The 17,916-nt window shown below is 36.9% G+C and overlaps 1 protein-coding gene across 2 annotated transcripts in view; it reads right to left on the bottom strand.

Annotated features, from left to right (window-relative positions):
- UNC80 (unc-80 homolog (C. elegans)) overlaps positions 1 to 17,916 on the bottom strand; it is a 230,726-nt gene that overhangs the window by 121,422 nt on the left and 91,388 nt on the right. For both annotated transcript variants that reach the window (XM_011932342.1, XM_011932341.1), the window contains exon 23: positions 1,190 to 1,402. In XM_011932342.1, coding sequence (XP_011787732.1) covers positions 1,190 to 1,402 — 213 coding nt within the window. The remainder of the gene's footprint in view (positions 1 to 1,189; positions 1,403 to 17,916) is intronic.

Genomic DNA, 17,916 nt, shown 5'->3' on the forward strand with positions numbered 1-17,916 from the left:
AATAAATAAATAAATAAATAAATAAATAAAAAAGGAAGCCTGAAAAGGGCAGTGCTAAGTCTTGATCATCGACATTAGCATTAATGAAGTGTTCTACTCCATCGTATCATATGTATATATAAATATATATATACACACACATATATATACATATATATATATACACACACACACACACTCATGTATCCTTTTAAACAGGATGTCTTTATATAGGAAAGAAAATCCAAAGAACAGCAAATGAAGTAAAGACTGATACACTTATAGAAAGACTGCACATATACTGAATACAATTCATGCCTTTTGAATAACTCAGGCACTTCACAAAAAAGATGTGGGTAAAACTGGAGGAAGAATACCCTTAGCTGGTAGGCACATTGGTAGACACATTCAGCTGAATTATTAATCGAAATTATAACAGTTATTCCAAGTAATCTTTAAGAAAAGAGGAATATATGGAACCTCTTTATGTGTGTTTATGTTCAGCTCTGTCTAAAATTAGCAGAAACAACTTGGTCCTCTTGAATTTCTTTTTATTCTTCACCTTTTTTCCTTCTATGGTAAAGAAGTTGGAGTTATTTTAAGGGTCTTTTTTGTTGGAATTCCTAAAGAAGTTTCATTCATTCACTTTTAAATTTATTCACTTACTCATATGCATACATACATATGTGTGTATGTGTGTGTGCAATTTCCAAAAGCTTTCAGACAACTTAAAGGAGGCACATCAACAAAAGAGGAAATTTCATTACGAAATTAGAAAAAATCATGTCCTACAAAACATAAATTAGAATAGAATCCAAAATAAGGGTGTATTTTACAATTATAACAACAACTATCAAAAAGACAATTCTTGATGAATACAGCAACTAGAAGCAAGGCTTTGAAATCTAATCTGGGAGATGGAATATTGGTTCCTCTACTTACTGTTAATATACATGTAAACTTTGGTAGGTCGTTTGACCTGTATAAACTTCAGTTTTCTTAACTGTGAAATAGAGAGAGTAATTTCTGACCTCATAGATTTATTGGGACGATTAAATGAGTTGTTTATTTTTCCCCAAAGGGTTCCCTTCAGTACCTGGTACATATCAAACACTCAACAAATTGTCTTCAAAACCAACACAACCAATCAAAAAATGACTCCACTTCACTCAAGCATCCTAATTGTTATAGAAGAAAACCGAAAGCTCACGTCTCCCCATTGGTAGAAGAGCTTGGCCGCATTCCACTGCAGCTTCTGGTTTCGCTTGTTGCCCACAATGGGAGAGCGTCCCCGGGAAAGGCCTTTCTTGGTGATGTTCACATGGTGCCCTTTCATCCACTCTGGCCAGTTGCCACGGTTGCAGCGGTGAACAAAACGAGCACATTCCAGGAACAAGGCTGCTCTGGCCACCACAGGGGCTTCCTGAGGAGGGTTGTTCAGGAAAGAATAATGTGGGATTAATGAACAATAACTTTAAATTGGTCTTAAAGGGAATGACTGTGTACTTTTAGTTTATTTTCCTCTTCATGTTTTGATTTAGTTTGACCACATTTCCTAGGGTTATGTCTGTACAGCCAAGACAGTAGTGAGAAATCTGGAAAGTAAAATCCCTGAAGAAAATGTGCATCTTGAAGAATTAGACATTTTAAGTAGGTTTCTGTGTTGCTTTCTCCTTCTTCTCAAGAATCTCAAGTAATTACATGTCTCCAACTTTGTATATTTAAGGGTGGCAGTGATTTGAGTGTAGAGTGAAAGAGGTTTTAGTGAGGTCTTAAATATGAATCTTTTTTTGCACCCTAAAATTTTACATGAAGCAAACAAATATTCCATTTCTAGAATTAGTCTTATTTTAACCAAGGGCGTCAGAAGTAATTTTGTACCAGCATTAGTCTTTTGTCTATAACCATCCATATGTTCCAAAGAGGTAAAATTGCTTCTGCACATTTTGGCTATAAAAAAAAAGGAGTTCAAGACCAGCCTGGCCAACATGATGAAACCTCATCTCTACTAAAAATACAAAAAATTAGCCAGGCATGGTGGAGTGCACCTGTAGTCCCAGCTACACAGGAGGCTGAGGCTTGAACCCGGGAGGTGGAAGTTGCGGTTAGCCAAGATCGTGCCACTGCACTCCAGCCTGGGAGACAGAGTGAGGTTCCATCTCAAAAAACAAAAAAGAAAAGGAAGCTCAGTCTTGTTGAGTTAGTTTTTTTTTTTTTCTTTTGTCATAAATAATCGCCTGGATTATACTTAAATAGGCATGGTTTTCATTGAAAATATTTGATAAAGAGGAGATTAATTGATAAATGATAGAGCATTTCTTCAGAAAAATATCACTCCACCTTGTCATGTCAAGATGTGCTTGAAAAAAAAAAAAGGAAAAAAGAAGAAACATCTTTTAGTTGATATCCAGAATCTGGTAAGAATCAAATACTCTACTGAAATCTTTGAAAGTTTTTTTTTTTTAAAGTTAAGGAAAGAAGTAATGAGAAGTTTTCCATAGAAGGTCAATAGATCATAAGAAAATATGTATCAACTATTCATGTGTATTTTGACTTGTGTCAGTTTTTTAAAAAATACATCACAATAGTATTTATCATTTTAGGGTTACTCCGTAACCACAGATCTTGAAATTGAAATAATTTTTAATAACCATTGTAAGCAGTAGTATTCTTAACAATGTATCCATAAAGTTAAAATAGAGGCTAATACAGAGTGTCAATTACATGTCAGTTAACTTTTAGAATTATAATATACAACATCCCTGTGATCTATAAATAATGTCCCTCATTTAGGATTTTTTAAAATGAGGTATAATTTTTCACTACCATATAGCATGAAAGGGGTGAATATAGGAACATAGGATTCAACCCAGATCTCACTGATGCCGGTCCTATGCTAGTTTCTCTTTGGCATTTACATTGTCTTAATTTACACTCCCATAAATCTTAGTAAAAGATAATTTCTAGAGTGCAAGTAGAAATTAACTATTAATATTTAAAGTGGGACATTAGTTCCATGTACTATTGTTTTCGAAAACATAAATATATAAACATATCATTTCCCCATTTGAGATCTATTACAGGCTCCATCCACCTCAACCATAAAACAAAGATATCCAAGCTTTGTGATTTGGGTCATCTCCTCTTCTATGCCCATCCCAAGTGCTTTATGATCCAATTATGTCAACTTAGTTGCTGTCTCCCAAATATGACATCTTCTACCATTCCACATGTTGTCTCATGGCTTGCAGAGCCTTGAAACTCCTTTTCTACCCAGAAAATTCCCATTTTTAAGATTCAGGATTCAGTTAATTACCTCCTCTGAGAAGCCTTCTTAAATCCCTTCCCTGGTCAGGCAGAGCTGGTTACTTTACATTTTTGCGTACCAAAGTATCCCAAACACACTGGATGATTCAAGTAAGTTAGTTCCTTAAGCCTTTCTTCATGGTATATGTCTTAAACGCAGCCATCAAAAATTACAATGAAAATATATTTATGTAGGTACTTAATTTTACAAAGAATATTATGTATTGCTACAACATGAAAAATTAACCTATGTGAAAGACAGAATGCAAGATGAACACTAATGGTGAGAATCTATCCTTAACAAAAGCTGGATACTAATGATGAGAGTCTATCTCATCAACTGCATGGGGTCAAGACTAGGAAGCAGGTCACAGGGATAGAAAAACTTGAGATTGCAAGGAGTCAGATGACCTGCATTAAACCCAATAGTATTGCAGTGCCATACCATATAGACTAAATATCTATATTCTTTCTTGTATTAGGTATTCATTTCACTAAACAGTTCAGATATGCAAATCTGTGTCTGGTAAAGGTTGGAACATTTGTCTCTAAAACAGAATGTCAGTTTAGAGGTCAGGCAAGTGATGCAAATTTATTCTTAGCCTGTCACAATATGACACATTCCCAATATAAAGCAATGTGGATTCAAAGCTTAATGACAGGAAGATATAAGTAACACTGCTGAAATAGCATTATATTGTGAACCCTGGCTCCTTCAGGATTAACAAGGGTGAAACTTAACGTGGACCGTATGTATGGGGTAGAGGATCATTTTATTGCCTCTAAGTGTTAGATGGCAACTGAGAGGATTAACAATAGATGAATGAACAATCTAAATAGTGATATGTGAGGCTTCCTATATAGATTAGTTTGCCTACTTTAGATAAAATAATTCTTAAAAAATATTGCTTAAAAATTATTTTAGCTGCTTAAGAAGCCCAGGGCATTTTTGAATCTAAACCAACTTCAATTCTCCTGCTCTCAAAAACTTCTCATGATAAAACTGAGATATTATGAGTTACAGGCTGTGGGAAATTCAAATCCAAGTTTGGAAATGAAATTGAGATTAACATAAAAATAATTCTCATTAACTATATGGTGAAACATTAAGGGGGAGGTTGGTTATTGTCTGAAGAATTTTATGCATGTAAATAGTCAAACCCATTAATGTTTGGAAATGTCACTGTTTGCATCAAGGAAAATGACAGAGTCATTCAAATATTGCCTTTTTATTATAATCATTATTAGCCTAGTGGATGATGGTAGTCTTAGAAATTCTATATTCAAGATGGCAGTAAATAATACTAATTTATGGGGCATTTTAGTATATATATTACTATACTGAAAATTGAGGGTGATGCTAAGGTTCAAAGCCAAGGGCACTGATGTCCATGATCATTAGTCAGCAGCAGCTAATTAAGTTTGCTGAATTTGCAATGTGTGTGCAACAGCATTCAAGGAATTCTGGTGTGAATGTGGCTATGAGGAATCGTTTTCATTCAGTTCCTTTTAAAATGTAGTTTAGAAAGTACTGATTTCAGGGGCAGGGTTATGGAATACCTTGGACAAAGGATTCCTCCTGAGCATAAAGGAAAGTCAGTTTTCCCTCTTTTGATGGAGCTTACCTCTTATGGCTCAGTGCAATCTGAAGCAGCAGCAAAAGATGGAGGCATGACATAATGGATAGGGATGGATTCACACCACAGAGAAAAACAGCACAAATGGAGAAAAATGAATCGGAAGAATGCTGCACAGCTGAAAAGAACCACAGAGTATCAGAGGCACAGTTACAGGTGAACATCTAAACAAAATTTGACACCATTGGCATACCACAGAGAATTTGCTGGTGGTCCTAAAAGAAAAGTAAGCATATTTAAATTTCTTCTTTCTTATTAACATGTCTGCCCAGATCTCTTTTTATGCTCCATAATGTCACAGAAAGGCTTCTATTCCATTATATTATAACTTTGTAGTTTCCAGACAAGCAAGAATCGATTTTAACTGAGAAGGCAAAATATTAGATTGAACCTATGAAATTTCTAAATTTGAAGGTCAGAAATAGTCATATCAGCAATTTCATATAGTTCAATCTTGTATGAGGTGTTCTCTGCATGGGTTACAGGCTAGTCCAGTTGAAATTACAAAAAGTTAATGAATGTCAATGCACAGCATGGGGGTCTCTAACAGTCTACAGCTAGAAAATGTCAGGAGTCTGGCTACTTTCCTTGACTTCTTTGCCATTTTTTCCTTGAATTTTATAAGATCATTATGTATATTGAATACTTCCTTTATGAAAGTGAGGCAGAGAATTGAGATACTAATTTCAACAGCTGTGCTTTGTTTTGCCTGGGGACCTAAAAAATATTGTTGCCAAGATATGATGGTTAATTGAAGCTTATAATTGCAATACATTTCTTTCCCTGGAGAACTATATCTAAGCTTATGATGTGCAAAGAAACCTTGACTGCTCCTGAAAACTCATATAACACTGGATAGAAACTAACTGTTTTTAAAGACTAAATATTTTACGTGGGTCCCTAGGGAATTACATATTTTTTTTTATTGCCTTACAAAATAAAATATAAAGCTGTTGCTGGTGCAGGATACCTGTTTATCTACAACCAATGGGAATAAGCAGTTATTTTGGGTCTTAGTAAGCATTGCAAAGTTCTTTGCTAGGGGACATATACTTCTGAGTCAGTATTTATTACTTAGTTTGTATTGAATTCTCTGCCTGACTTGGATCAATAAATAACTGACCCGCTAGCTAACAGGCTGCCTCCATCCCTGCCCATTTCTACAGTAGCTGTGGGTAGGCTGAAGACCAACATTACAGGTTAGCACAAGATCTGGAAGGCTAATCATTTTAGCACTTACTCAGATCATGCTAATATTTTGAGTATTTTAAAAACCAAATGAGGACTTCTGTTTCTGACAATATGATGAATTAAGACTGAAGAATTCATTTGACTTAGAACACCTGAAATGGTGGGTAAAATATCAAAAAATGTCTATTTTTATTTTGCTTTTATTTCTAAAGTGAGATTGAAGACAACTGGAAAGTAGAAATTACAAGAAAGTGCAATTCTGGAGGTGGGGGTAGGGATAAACTAGATAGAAATATTTGTCCTAAAGGTTTATGCTGACTGTAGAAAGACCAGATGGGTTTCCAATGGGCTACAAGTTAAAAGTTGGCACAAGTGGGTTGGTGGTCAGATCATGTACTCATCTGACATAAAGCCAGGATCTCAGGTAGGAGTCACCCACAGTGGATGAATAAGAAAAAAATCTGCCCCAAAGAAGTTCGTTTGCCTGACAAGGATTGGCTCTGGGTAGGACAGAGGAGGGGAATAAAAGGAAAAAGTATTTCATGAGAATGCTTAACAAAATCCCACATTCTCATACAAGTTTGGTGCACCAGGAATGGGCTAATTCCATTTCCCCCCCAACCCCCAAAAATAATTTTAAAAAATGTTCTTAGATTGATAATGTTTCCAGGTGTCTGATTCATAAAACAAGTTCTTAGAGACCTACAAAGAGACTTAGACTCCCAAACAATAATAGTGGGAGACTTTAACACACCACTGTCAATATTAGACAGATCAATGAGACAGAAAATTAACAAGGATATTCAGGACTTGAACTCAGCTCTGGACCAAGCAGACCTAATAGACACCTACAGAACTCTCCATCCCAAATCAACAGAATATACATTCTTCTCAGCACTACATAGCAAGAGGTTCTTTGAAACCAGCAAGAACTAAGAGACGATGTACCAGAATCTCTGGGACACAGCTAAAGCAGTGTTAAGAGGGAAATTTATAGCACTAAATGCCTACATCAGAAAGCTAGGAAGATCTCAAATCAACACTTTAACATCACAATTAAAAGAGTTAGAGAGACAAGAAGAAATTAATCCAAAAGTTAGCAGAAGAAAAGAAATAAGTAAAGTCAGAGAAGAATTGAAGGCGATAAAGACACGAAAAATGCTCCAAAAAAATCAGTGAATCCAGGAGCTGGTGTTTTGAAAAAATAAGCAAAATAGATCACTGGCTAGACTAATAAAGAAGAAGAAGACAGAAGAATCAAATAGACACAATAAAAAATGATAAAGGGGATATCACCACTGACCCCACAGAAATACAAACTACCATCAGAGAATACTATAAACCCCTCTATGCAAATAAACTAGAAAATCTAGAAGAAATGGATACATTCCTGGATGCACACACCTTCCCAAGACTAAACCACAAAGAAGTTGAATCCCTGTATAGAACGATAACAAGTTCTGAAATTGCAGCAGTATTAATAGCCTACCAACCAAAAAAAGCCCAGGACCAGTTGGATTCACAGCTGAATTCTACCAGAAATACAAAGAGGAGCTGGTACCATTTCTTCTGAAACTATTCCAAAAAATTGAGAAGGAGGGACTTCTCCCTAACTCATTTTATGAAGCCAGCATCATCCTGATACCAAAACCTGGAAGAGACAATATAAAAAGAATGTGCCTGATGAACATCAGTGCGAAAATCCTCAATAAAATACTGGCAAACCAAAGCCAGCAGCACATCAAAAAACTTATCCATCACGATCAAGTCTGCTTCATCCCTGGGATGCAAGGCTGGTTAAACATACACAAATCAATAAATGTAATCCATCACATAAGCAGAACCAAAGACCAAAACCACATGATTATCTCAACAGACGCAGAAAAGGCCTTTGATAAAATTCATCACCCCTTTATGTTAGAAACTCTCAATAAACTAGGTATTGAAGGAACATATCTCAAAATAATAAGAGTTATCGATGACAAACCCACAGCCAATGTCATATTTAATGGGCAAAAGCTGGAAGCATTCCCTTTGAAAACCAGTACAAGACAGGGATGCCCTCTCTCACCACTCCTAGCTAACACAGACATTCTGGCCAGGGCAATCAGGCAAATAAAGAAATAAGGGGTATTAGGCCAGGCGCGGTGACTCAAGCCTGTAATCCCAGCACTTTGGGAGGCCGAGACGGGCGGATCACGAGGTCAGGAGATCGAGACCATTCTGGCGAACACGGTGAAACCCCGTCTTTACTAAAAAATACAAAAAACTAGCCAGGCGAGATGGCAGGCGCCTGTACTCCCAGCTACTCGGGAGGCTGAGCCAGGAGAATGGCGTGAACCTGGGAGGCGGAGCTTGCAGTGAGCTGAGATCCGGCCACTGCACTCCAGTCTGGGCGACAGAGCGAGACTCCGTCTCAAAAAAATAAATAAATAAATAAAAATTAAAAAAAAGAAATAAGGGGTATTAAAATAGGAAAGGAGGAAGTCAACTTGTCTTTGTTTGACGACATGATTTTATATATAGAAAACACCATCAACTCAGCACCAAAACTCCTTAAACTGACAAGCTATTTCAGTAAAGTCTCAGGATAGAAAATCAATGTGCAAAAATCACAAACATTCCTTTACAGCAATGATAGACAAGCGGAGAGCCAAATCATGAATGAACTCCCATTCACAATCACTACAAAGAGAATAAAATACCTAGGAATACAGCTAACAAGGGATGTGAAGAACCTCTTCAAGGAGAACTACAAACCACTGCTACAAACCAAAATAAGAAAGGACACAAACAAATGGAAAAACATTCTAGCTTCATGGACAGGAAGAATCAAAGTCGTGAAAATGGCCATACTGCCCAAAATGATTTATAGATTCAGTGCTATTCCCATCAAATGACCATTGGCATTCTTTACAGAATTGGAAAAAACTACCTTAAATTTCATATGGAATCAAAGGAGACCCCATACAGCCAAGACAATCCTAAGCAAAAAGAACAAAACTGGAGGCATCATGCTACCTGACTTCAAACTACAAGGCTGACTGACTTCAAACTACAAAGCTACAATAACCAAAACAGCATGGTACTGGTACTAAAACAGACTTATAGACCAATGGAGCAGAGCAGAGACCTCGGAAATAACAACACACATCTACAATCATATAATCTTCGACAAACCTGCTGAAAACAAGCAATGGGTAAAGGATTTCCTATTCAGTAAATGGTGCTGGGAAAACTGGCTAGCCATATGCAGGAAACTGAAACTGGACCACTTCCTTACACCTTACACAAAAATTAACTCAAGATGGATTAAAGACTTAAATGTAAAACCCCAAACCATAAAAACTCTAGAAGAAAACCTAGGCAATACCATTCAGGACACAGGCTTCATGACAAAAAAATACTTCATGACAAAAATGCCAAAAACAATTGCAACAAAAGCAAAAATTGACAAGTGGGATCTAATTAAACTAAAGAGCTTCTGCACAGCAAAAGAAACTATCATCAGAGTGAACAAGCCACCTACAGAATGGGAGAAAACTTTTGCAATCTACCCAGTTGACAAAGGTCTAATTTCCAGAATTTACAAGGAACTTAAACAAATTTACAGGAAAAAAAACAACCCCATCAAAAAGTGAGAAAAGAATATGAACAGACACTTCTCAAAAGGAGACACTATACAGGCAACAAACATGAAATAAAGCTCAACATCACTGATCATCAGAGAAATGCAAATCAAAACCACAATGAGATACCATCTCATGCTGGTCAGAGTGGAGATTATTAAAAAGTCAGGAAACAATAGATGCTGGCAAGGCTGTGGAGAAATAGGAACACTTTTACACTATTGATGGGAATGTAAATTAGTTCAACAATTATGGAAGACAGTATGGCGATTCCTCAAGGATCTAGAACCAGAAATATCATTTGACCCAGGATTCAAATTACTGGGTATATACCCAAAGGAATATAAATCATTCTACTATAAAGACACATGCACACGTATATTTATTGCAGCACTATTTACAATAGCAAAGACATGGAACCAACCCAAATGCCCATCACTGATAGATTGGATAAAGAAAATGTGGTACATATACATCATGGAATAGTATATAGCCATAAAAAATGAGATAATGTCCTTTGCAGGTATATAGATGAAGCTGGAAGCCATCATCCTCAGCAAACTAACACTGAACAGATAATCAAACACTGCACGTTCTCACTTATAAGTGGGAGTTGAACAATGAAGACACATGGGCACAGAGAGGTAAGCAGCACACACCAGAGCCTGTTGGGGGATGGGGGGTGAGGGGAGGAAACTTAGAGGATGAGTCAATAGGTGCAGCAAACCACCATGGCACACATATACCTATGTAACACACCTGTATGTTCTGCACATGTATCCCTTTTTTTTTAAGAAAAAAATTAAAAAAAGAAATTCGTTGATTTTAGACTTTTAGTTAAATATGTATGTGATTTCTATAAACACAAAAGGAATATAATAATGTACAAACTAGTAAGGGAAAATAACTTTTAAAATGTGAAACTATACCAAAGCAAGAGAAATAAACCCTAACACAATCTAAAAGAAGGCATGAAATTGAAACAAACACTCACACGCACACACAACGACATAACAAAAAGTACAATAAATAAGCAAAAATGACAGAAGCGAATCTATATACATCAGGAATCACAATCTGTACAAATAGACTAAATTTTCTAGAAAAAATTGTTTAAATGGTGAACAAAATTAAATACAATCTTTCTTTCTCTCTCTCTTCCTTCCTTCCTTCCGTCCTTCCTTCCTTCCTTCCTTTCTTCCTTTCTTTCTTTCTTCCTTGGAAACAGGGTTTCATTCTGTGGCCCAGATTGGAGTGCAGTTGTGCGATCTGGGCTCACTGCGACCTCTGTTTCCTGCGTTCAACTATTCTTGTGCCTCTGCCTCCCAAGAAGCTGGGATTACAGGCATGTGCCACCACACATGGCTAATTTTTGTATTTTTAATAGAAACGGGGTTTCGCCATGTTGGCCAGGCTCGTCTTGAACTCCTGATCTCAAGTGATCTGCCCACCTTGGCCTCCCAAAGTGCTGTGATTACAGGTCTGAGCCACCATGCCGAGCCCAAATATTTCCTTTTAATAAGACATACACCTAAGTAACAAACAGAAAAGTTGAAAGCAAAGGATTGACAAAAAGACATGCTTGGCCAATACTAACCTAATGAAATTGTTGCAGCTATATTAGCATTGTAGAAAAACATATCTTAAGGTAGAAAGTATTACTAAAAATCAGCATGCCACTTGATGATAATAAAAGGTTCAAATCATTAGAAACTTGTCATATTTCTAGATCTGTCTGCTTCCATATAAATAAAACAAAAAATGTCATCACTGTAAATGTAAATGAATGTATTTGCCATCATTGTGAGGGATTTCAACACAACTAACAGCAATTGACAGATCAAACAGTGATAAAACAATAAGGATATAGATTCAAATGACCCAATTAACAAGTTTTATCATATGTATATTAATCACTGTGTTCTACAACTGGAGAATACAAATTCTTTTTGACAACACATGGAACATTTATAAAAACTGATAATATTCTAGGTCATAAAGGAAGTCTAAATTAGTTCTAAAGAATCAGTAACTTAGAAATTAATAACACAAATTGATTTCTAACAAAACCCTGGATTTTATAAATTAAAACACACACACATCTAGATATCTATGAGTCAAAAAGAAAATAATTAAAGAAATTAGAAAATACTTAAAAGTAAATTAAAACAAAAATACTGCTTATCAAAATTTATGGTATGCAGTTAAAGTAGTACTTAGAGGAAAATTAATAGCTAAGTTCTTAGTTTACAACAGAGAAAAGAATATCAATGAACTAAGTAATCAACTTAACCAAAGAATAATGCAATTAGCCCAAAGCATGAGAGAAAATAATAAAAATAAGAGCAAGCATTAATAAATTACAGAACAAACATACAATAGAAAGATTAAAAAAGAATAATGAAATAATCAAATGACTGGTACATCTTGTTAAAAAAACTGGAAACAATTTTAGAAATAAAAATAGATAACTACAGATACTGCAAGGATTAGAACTAATAAGAATGTATTCTAATTAATTTTATGCCAACAAACCTTAAAATATAGATTAAATTATACTACTGAAAAAATTAAAATTACTTATACTATCACAGGAAGAAATAGAACTTTTGAATAATCATTTCAGATCTGAATTTCAATCATCTCTAAATATATCCGTGGACTCAAGGCAATTCCAAGAATAAATCAAAGGATTTTTCATGGACTCTGATAAACTAATTATAAAATTCATGGGGAAGAATGAAGAGCCACGACTAGCCTAAGTGATGTTTAAAGTTCTAACTATTAATACAGAGTAGGTTGACTCAGGATACATAGAAAATGGAACAAAACAAAACCCAGGCCAGGCGCAGTGGCTCACGCCTGTAATCCCAGAACTTTGGGGGTCAAGGTGGGTGGATCACCTAAGGTCAGGAGTTCTAGACCAGCCTGACCAACATGGTGAAACCCCGTCTCTACTAAAAATATAAAAATTAACTGGACGTGACGGTGGGTGCCTGTAGTCCCAGCTACTTGGGAGGCTGAGACAGGAGAATTACTTGAACCCAGGAGGTGGAGGTTGCGGTGAGCTGAGATCACGCCACTGAACTCAAGCCTGGGCAACAAAGCAAGCCTCCATCTCAAAAACAAACAAACAAACAAAAACCCCCAGAATTACATCATGCTTGTAAGGACACTTGACATTTGATTAAGATGGAAATGCACATCTGAGAAGAATGCATTAACTAGTCAATATATTGTGCTAGGATAGTTATTTTTCCACAGGAATGAAAGAAAATAAAGAAAATGAATTCCTATCTTTTATTATTCACATAGAACATTTTCATTAAAGGCTTAATTGTGAAAGTTAATCTTTAATACTTTTAGAGAAAAATATAAGAATGTGTTTGCTACCTTGGAATTTCAAGACAAAAGTGTTAGTCATGAAGGATAATTTTTATGAATTATATTAAATTAAAATTTCCCTTCATTACAATATATGAAAAAAATTGAAGATGAAAACAAGTTGAACACTGGCAGATGATGCAATGCAAAGAAGAGAAAAAAGATTAATATTGACATCACCTATAATCTTTTAAAAATTAGCAATAAAAGATAAATAATCTTCCAACAAGAGAATGAACAACAGACACAAATGAAATCTTTTACCAAAGCAGAAACAGAAATAGTAAATAAACTGATGACAAGACTTCTCAAGCTTTAGGTTAAAATGTAGATCACAGGTTATTACTTTAAAGCACCACATTGTTAAAAATAAAAATATTGGGCAATACAGTGTTGGCAAGAACACAGAGAAACAGGAGTTTTCATTATACCGTTGGCACTTATTTGGAATTTTTGCAACTACTTTGAAATATAATTTGGTATCATATAGTAAAAGTGTGAGTCAATAATTTTACTCATAGGTTTATTTAGGAAACTATATATGAATCGAGACCCATAAAAAAAATACTTATAAAGGTATTGCTAAAATTAGCCAGAAATTTGAAAAACTTAAAATGTCCATCTAACATAGAGTGGATATATAAATTGTGGTATGTTCAAACAAATGAATACTATTCATGAGTAAACATTAACATATTAACACTAAATGCATTGACAAGGAGGAACTCAAACACAATGTTAAACAAATAAGAAAACGGATAGCATGACTTCCTATAAATTAATTTCAAAACCAGACAAAACAAAGCAAAACAAAACAAAATAATATGTTCTCTAAAGACACATACCATGTGATAAAATAAGTAAAGCACAAGAAAGATATTAAAATAAAGTTCAGAAGAAGAGTGTCTTCTCAGAGGTAAGGGTATGTGATTAGGTAAGGGAACACAGAAACTGGAAATGTTTTATTTATGTCATGGATATGTGACTTTCAGATTTTTTTTCTTTAAATTCTATCTATTTATGATATAAATTCATTTTGTTTCATTTTATTTTATTTTATCAGTTCTGGGGTACATGCCCGGGATGTACAGGTTTGTTACATAGGTAAACTTGTGCCATGGTGGTTTGCTACACCTATCAACTCATCACCTAGGTATTAAGTCCAGCATGCATTAGCTATTTGTCCTGATGCTCTCCCTTCCCCTGACCCGCTAACCCTGCTGACAGGCCCCAATGTGTGTTGTTCCCATGTGTCCATGTGTACATATGTTCTCATTGTTCAGCTCCCATTTATGAATGAGAACATGTGGTATTTGGTTTTCTGCTCCTGCATTAGTTTGCTGAGGAAAATGGCTTCCAGCTCCATTCATGTCCCGGCAAAAGACATGATCTCATTCCTTTTTATGGCTGCATAGTATTCTATGTTATATATGTACCACATTTTCTTTATCCAGTCTATTATTGATGGGCATTTGGGTTGATTCCATATCTTTGCTATTGTAAATAGTGCTGTAATAAACATACGTGTGCATGTGTTTTTATAGTAGAATGACTTATAGTCCTTTGGGTATATATGTAGTAATGGGATTGCGGGGTCAAATGGTATTTCTGATTCTAGGTCTTTAAGGAATCACCACACTGTCTTCCACAATAGTTGAACTAATTTACATTCCCACCAACAACGTAAAAGCATTCCTATTTCTCTGCAGCCTCACCAGCATCTGTTGTTCCTTGACTTTTTAATAATCACCATTTTGACTGGTGTGAGATGGTATCTCATTGTAGTTTTGATTTGTATTTCTCTGATGATCAGTGATGTTGAGCTTTTTTTCATATGTTTGTTGGCCACATAAATGTTTTCTTTTTTTGTTTTGTTTTGTTTTGTTTTTTGAGACAGAGTCTCACCGTGTCACCCAGGCTGGAGTGCAGTGGAGTGATCTCAGCTCACTGCAAGCTCCGCCTCCTGGATTCACGCCATTCTCCTGCCTCAGCCTCCCAAGTAGCTGGGACCACAGGTGTTTGCCACCACACCCCACTAATTTTTTGTATTTTTTAGTAGAGACAGGGTTTCACCATGTTAGCCAGGATGGTCTCGATCTCCTGACCTCGTGATCTGCCTACCTTGACCTCCCAAAGTGCTGGGATTACAGGCATGAGCCACTGCCCCCGGCCTAAATGTTTTCTTTTGAGAAGGGTCCATTCATGTCCTTTGCCCACTTTTTAATGTTTTTTTTTTCTTGTAAATTTGTCTAAGTTCCTTGTAGATTCTGGATATTAGACTTTTGTCATATGGATAGATTGCAAAAATTTTCTCCCGTTCAGTAGGTTGTCTGTTCATTTTGATGATAGTTTCTTTTGCTGTACTTCATTTTTAAAATCTGCACTCTCATGTCCATTGCAGCACCATTCACAATAGCCAAGACATAGATTCAACCCAAGTATCAATCAACAGGTGAATGAATAAAGAAAATGCAGCACATACAGGCGGTTCCAAGATGATCAAACAGCAACAGCTCCAGTCTACAACTCCCAGCGTGAGCAACGCAGAAGATGGGTGATTTCTGCATTTCCAACTGAGGTACCGGGTTCATCTCACTGGGGCGTGTGGGATAGTGGGTGCCGAACAGTGGGTGCAGCCCACTGAGCATGAGCCGAAGCAGGGCGAGGCATCGCCTCACCCGGGAAGCTCAAGTGGTCAGGCAATTCCCTTTCCTAGCCAAGGGAAGCTGTGACAGACGATACCTAGAAAATTGGGTCACTCCCACCCTAATACTGCACTTTTCCAATGGTCTCAGCAAACAGCATAACAGAACATTATATCCTGCACCTGGCTCAGAGGGTTGCATGGCCACAGAGCCTCACTCATTGATAGCACAGCAGTCTGAGATTGAACTGTAAGGGGGCAGTGAAGCTGGGGGAGGGGCGCTTGCCATTGCTGAGGCTTGAGTAGGTAAACAAAGAAGCCAGGAAGCTCGAACTGGGTGGAGCCCACCACAACTCAAGGAGGCCTGCCTGCCTCTGTAGACTCCACCTCTGGGTGCAGGGTATAGCCAAACAAAAGGCAGCAGAAACCTCTGCAGACTTAAATGTCCCTGTCTGACAGGTTTGAAGAGAGTAGTGGTTCTCCCAGCACGGAGTTTGAGATCTGAGAACAGAAAGACTGCCTCCTCAAGTGGGTCCCTGACCCCCAAGTAGCCTAACTGGGAGGCACCCCTCAGTAGGGGCAGACTGACACCTCACATGGCTGGGTACCCCTCTGAGATGAAGTTTCCAGAGGAATGATCAGGCAGCAACATTTGCTGTTCAGCAATATTCACTGTTCTGCAGCCTCCACTGCTGATAACCAGGCAAACAGGGTCTGGAGTGGACCTCCAGTAAACTCCAACAGACCTGCAGCTGAGGGTCCTGACTGTTAGAAGGAAAACTAACAAGCAGAAAGGACATCCACACCAAAACCCCAACTGTACGTCACCATCATCAAAGACCAAAGGTAGATAAAACCACAAAGATGGGGAAAAAAACAAAGCAGAAGAGCTGAAAATTCTAAAATTCAGAGCGCCTCTCCCCCTCCAAAGGAATACAGCTCCTTGCCAGCAACAGAACAAAGCTGGATGGAGAATGACTTTGATGAGTTGAGAGAAGAAAGCTTCAGACAATCAAACTTCTCCGAGCTAAAGGAGGAAGTTCAAACCCACCGCAAAGAAGCTAAAAACCTTGAAAAAAGATTAGACAAATGGCTAACTAGAATAAGTAGTGTAGAGAAGTCCTTAAATGACCTGATGGAGCTGAAAACCATGGCATGAGAACTACGTGATGAATGCACAAGCTTCAGTACCGATTCGATCAACTGGAAGAAAGGGTATCAGTGATTGAAGATCAAATGAATGAAATGAAGTGAGAAGAGAAGTTTAGAGAAAAAAGAATAAAAAGAAATGAACAAAGCCTCCAAGAAATATGGGACTATGTGAAAAGACCAAATCTACCTCTGATTGGTGTATCTGAAAGTGACAGGGACAATGGAACCAAGTTGGAAGACACTCTGCAGGATACTATGCAGGAGAACTTCCCCAACCTAGCCAACATTAAAATTCAGGAAATACAGAGAACGCCACAAAGATACTCCTTGAGAATAGCAACTCCAAGATACATAATTATCAGATTCACCAAAGTTGAAATAAAGGAAAAAAGGTTAAGGGCAGCCAGAGAGAAAGGTTGGGTTGCACACAAAGGGAAGCCCATCAGACTAACAGTGGATCTCTCAACAGAAACTCTACAAGTCAGAAGAGAATGGGGGCCAATATTCAACATTCTTAAAGAAAAGAATTTTCAACCCAGAATTTCATATCAAGCTAAACTAAGCTTCATAAGTTAAGGAGAAATAAAATCCTTTACAGACAAGCAAATGCTGAGAGATTTTGTCATCACCAGGCCTGCCCTGCAAGAGATCCTGAAGGAAGCACTAAACATGGAAAGGAAAAACTGCTACCAGCCACTGCAAAAACATGGCAAATTGTAAAGACCATCGATGTGAGAAGAATTTGCATCAACTAACGAGAAAAATAACCAGCTAACATCATAATGACAGGATGAAATTCACACATAAAAATATTAACCTTAAATGTAAATGGGCTAAATGCTACAAATAAAAGACACAGACTGGCAAATTGGATAAAGAGTCAAGACTCATCAGTGTGCTGTATTCAGGAGACCCATCTCATGTGCAGAGACACGCAGAGGCTCAAAATAAAGGGATGGAGGAAGATCTACCAAGCAAATGGATAACAAAAAAA

This window comes from Colobus angolensis, unplaced genomic scaffold (assembly GCF_000951035.1).
Source record: "Colobus angolensis palliatus isolate OR3802 unplaced genomic scaffold, Cang.pa_1.0 Scaffold95, whole genome shotgun sequence".
Lineage (NCBI taxonomy): Eukaryota > Metazoa > Chordata > Mammalia > Primates > Cercopithecidae > Colobus > Colobus angolensis.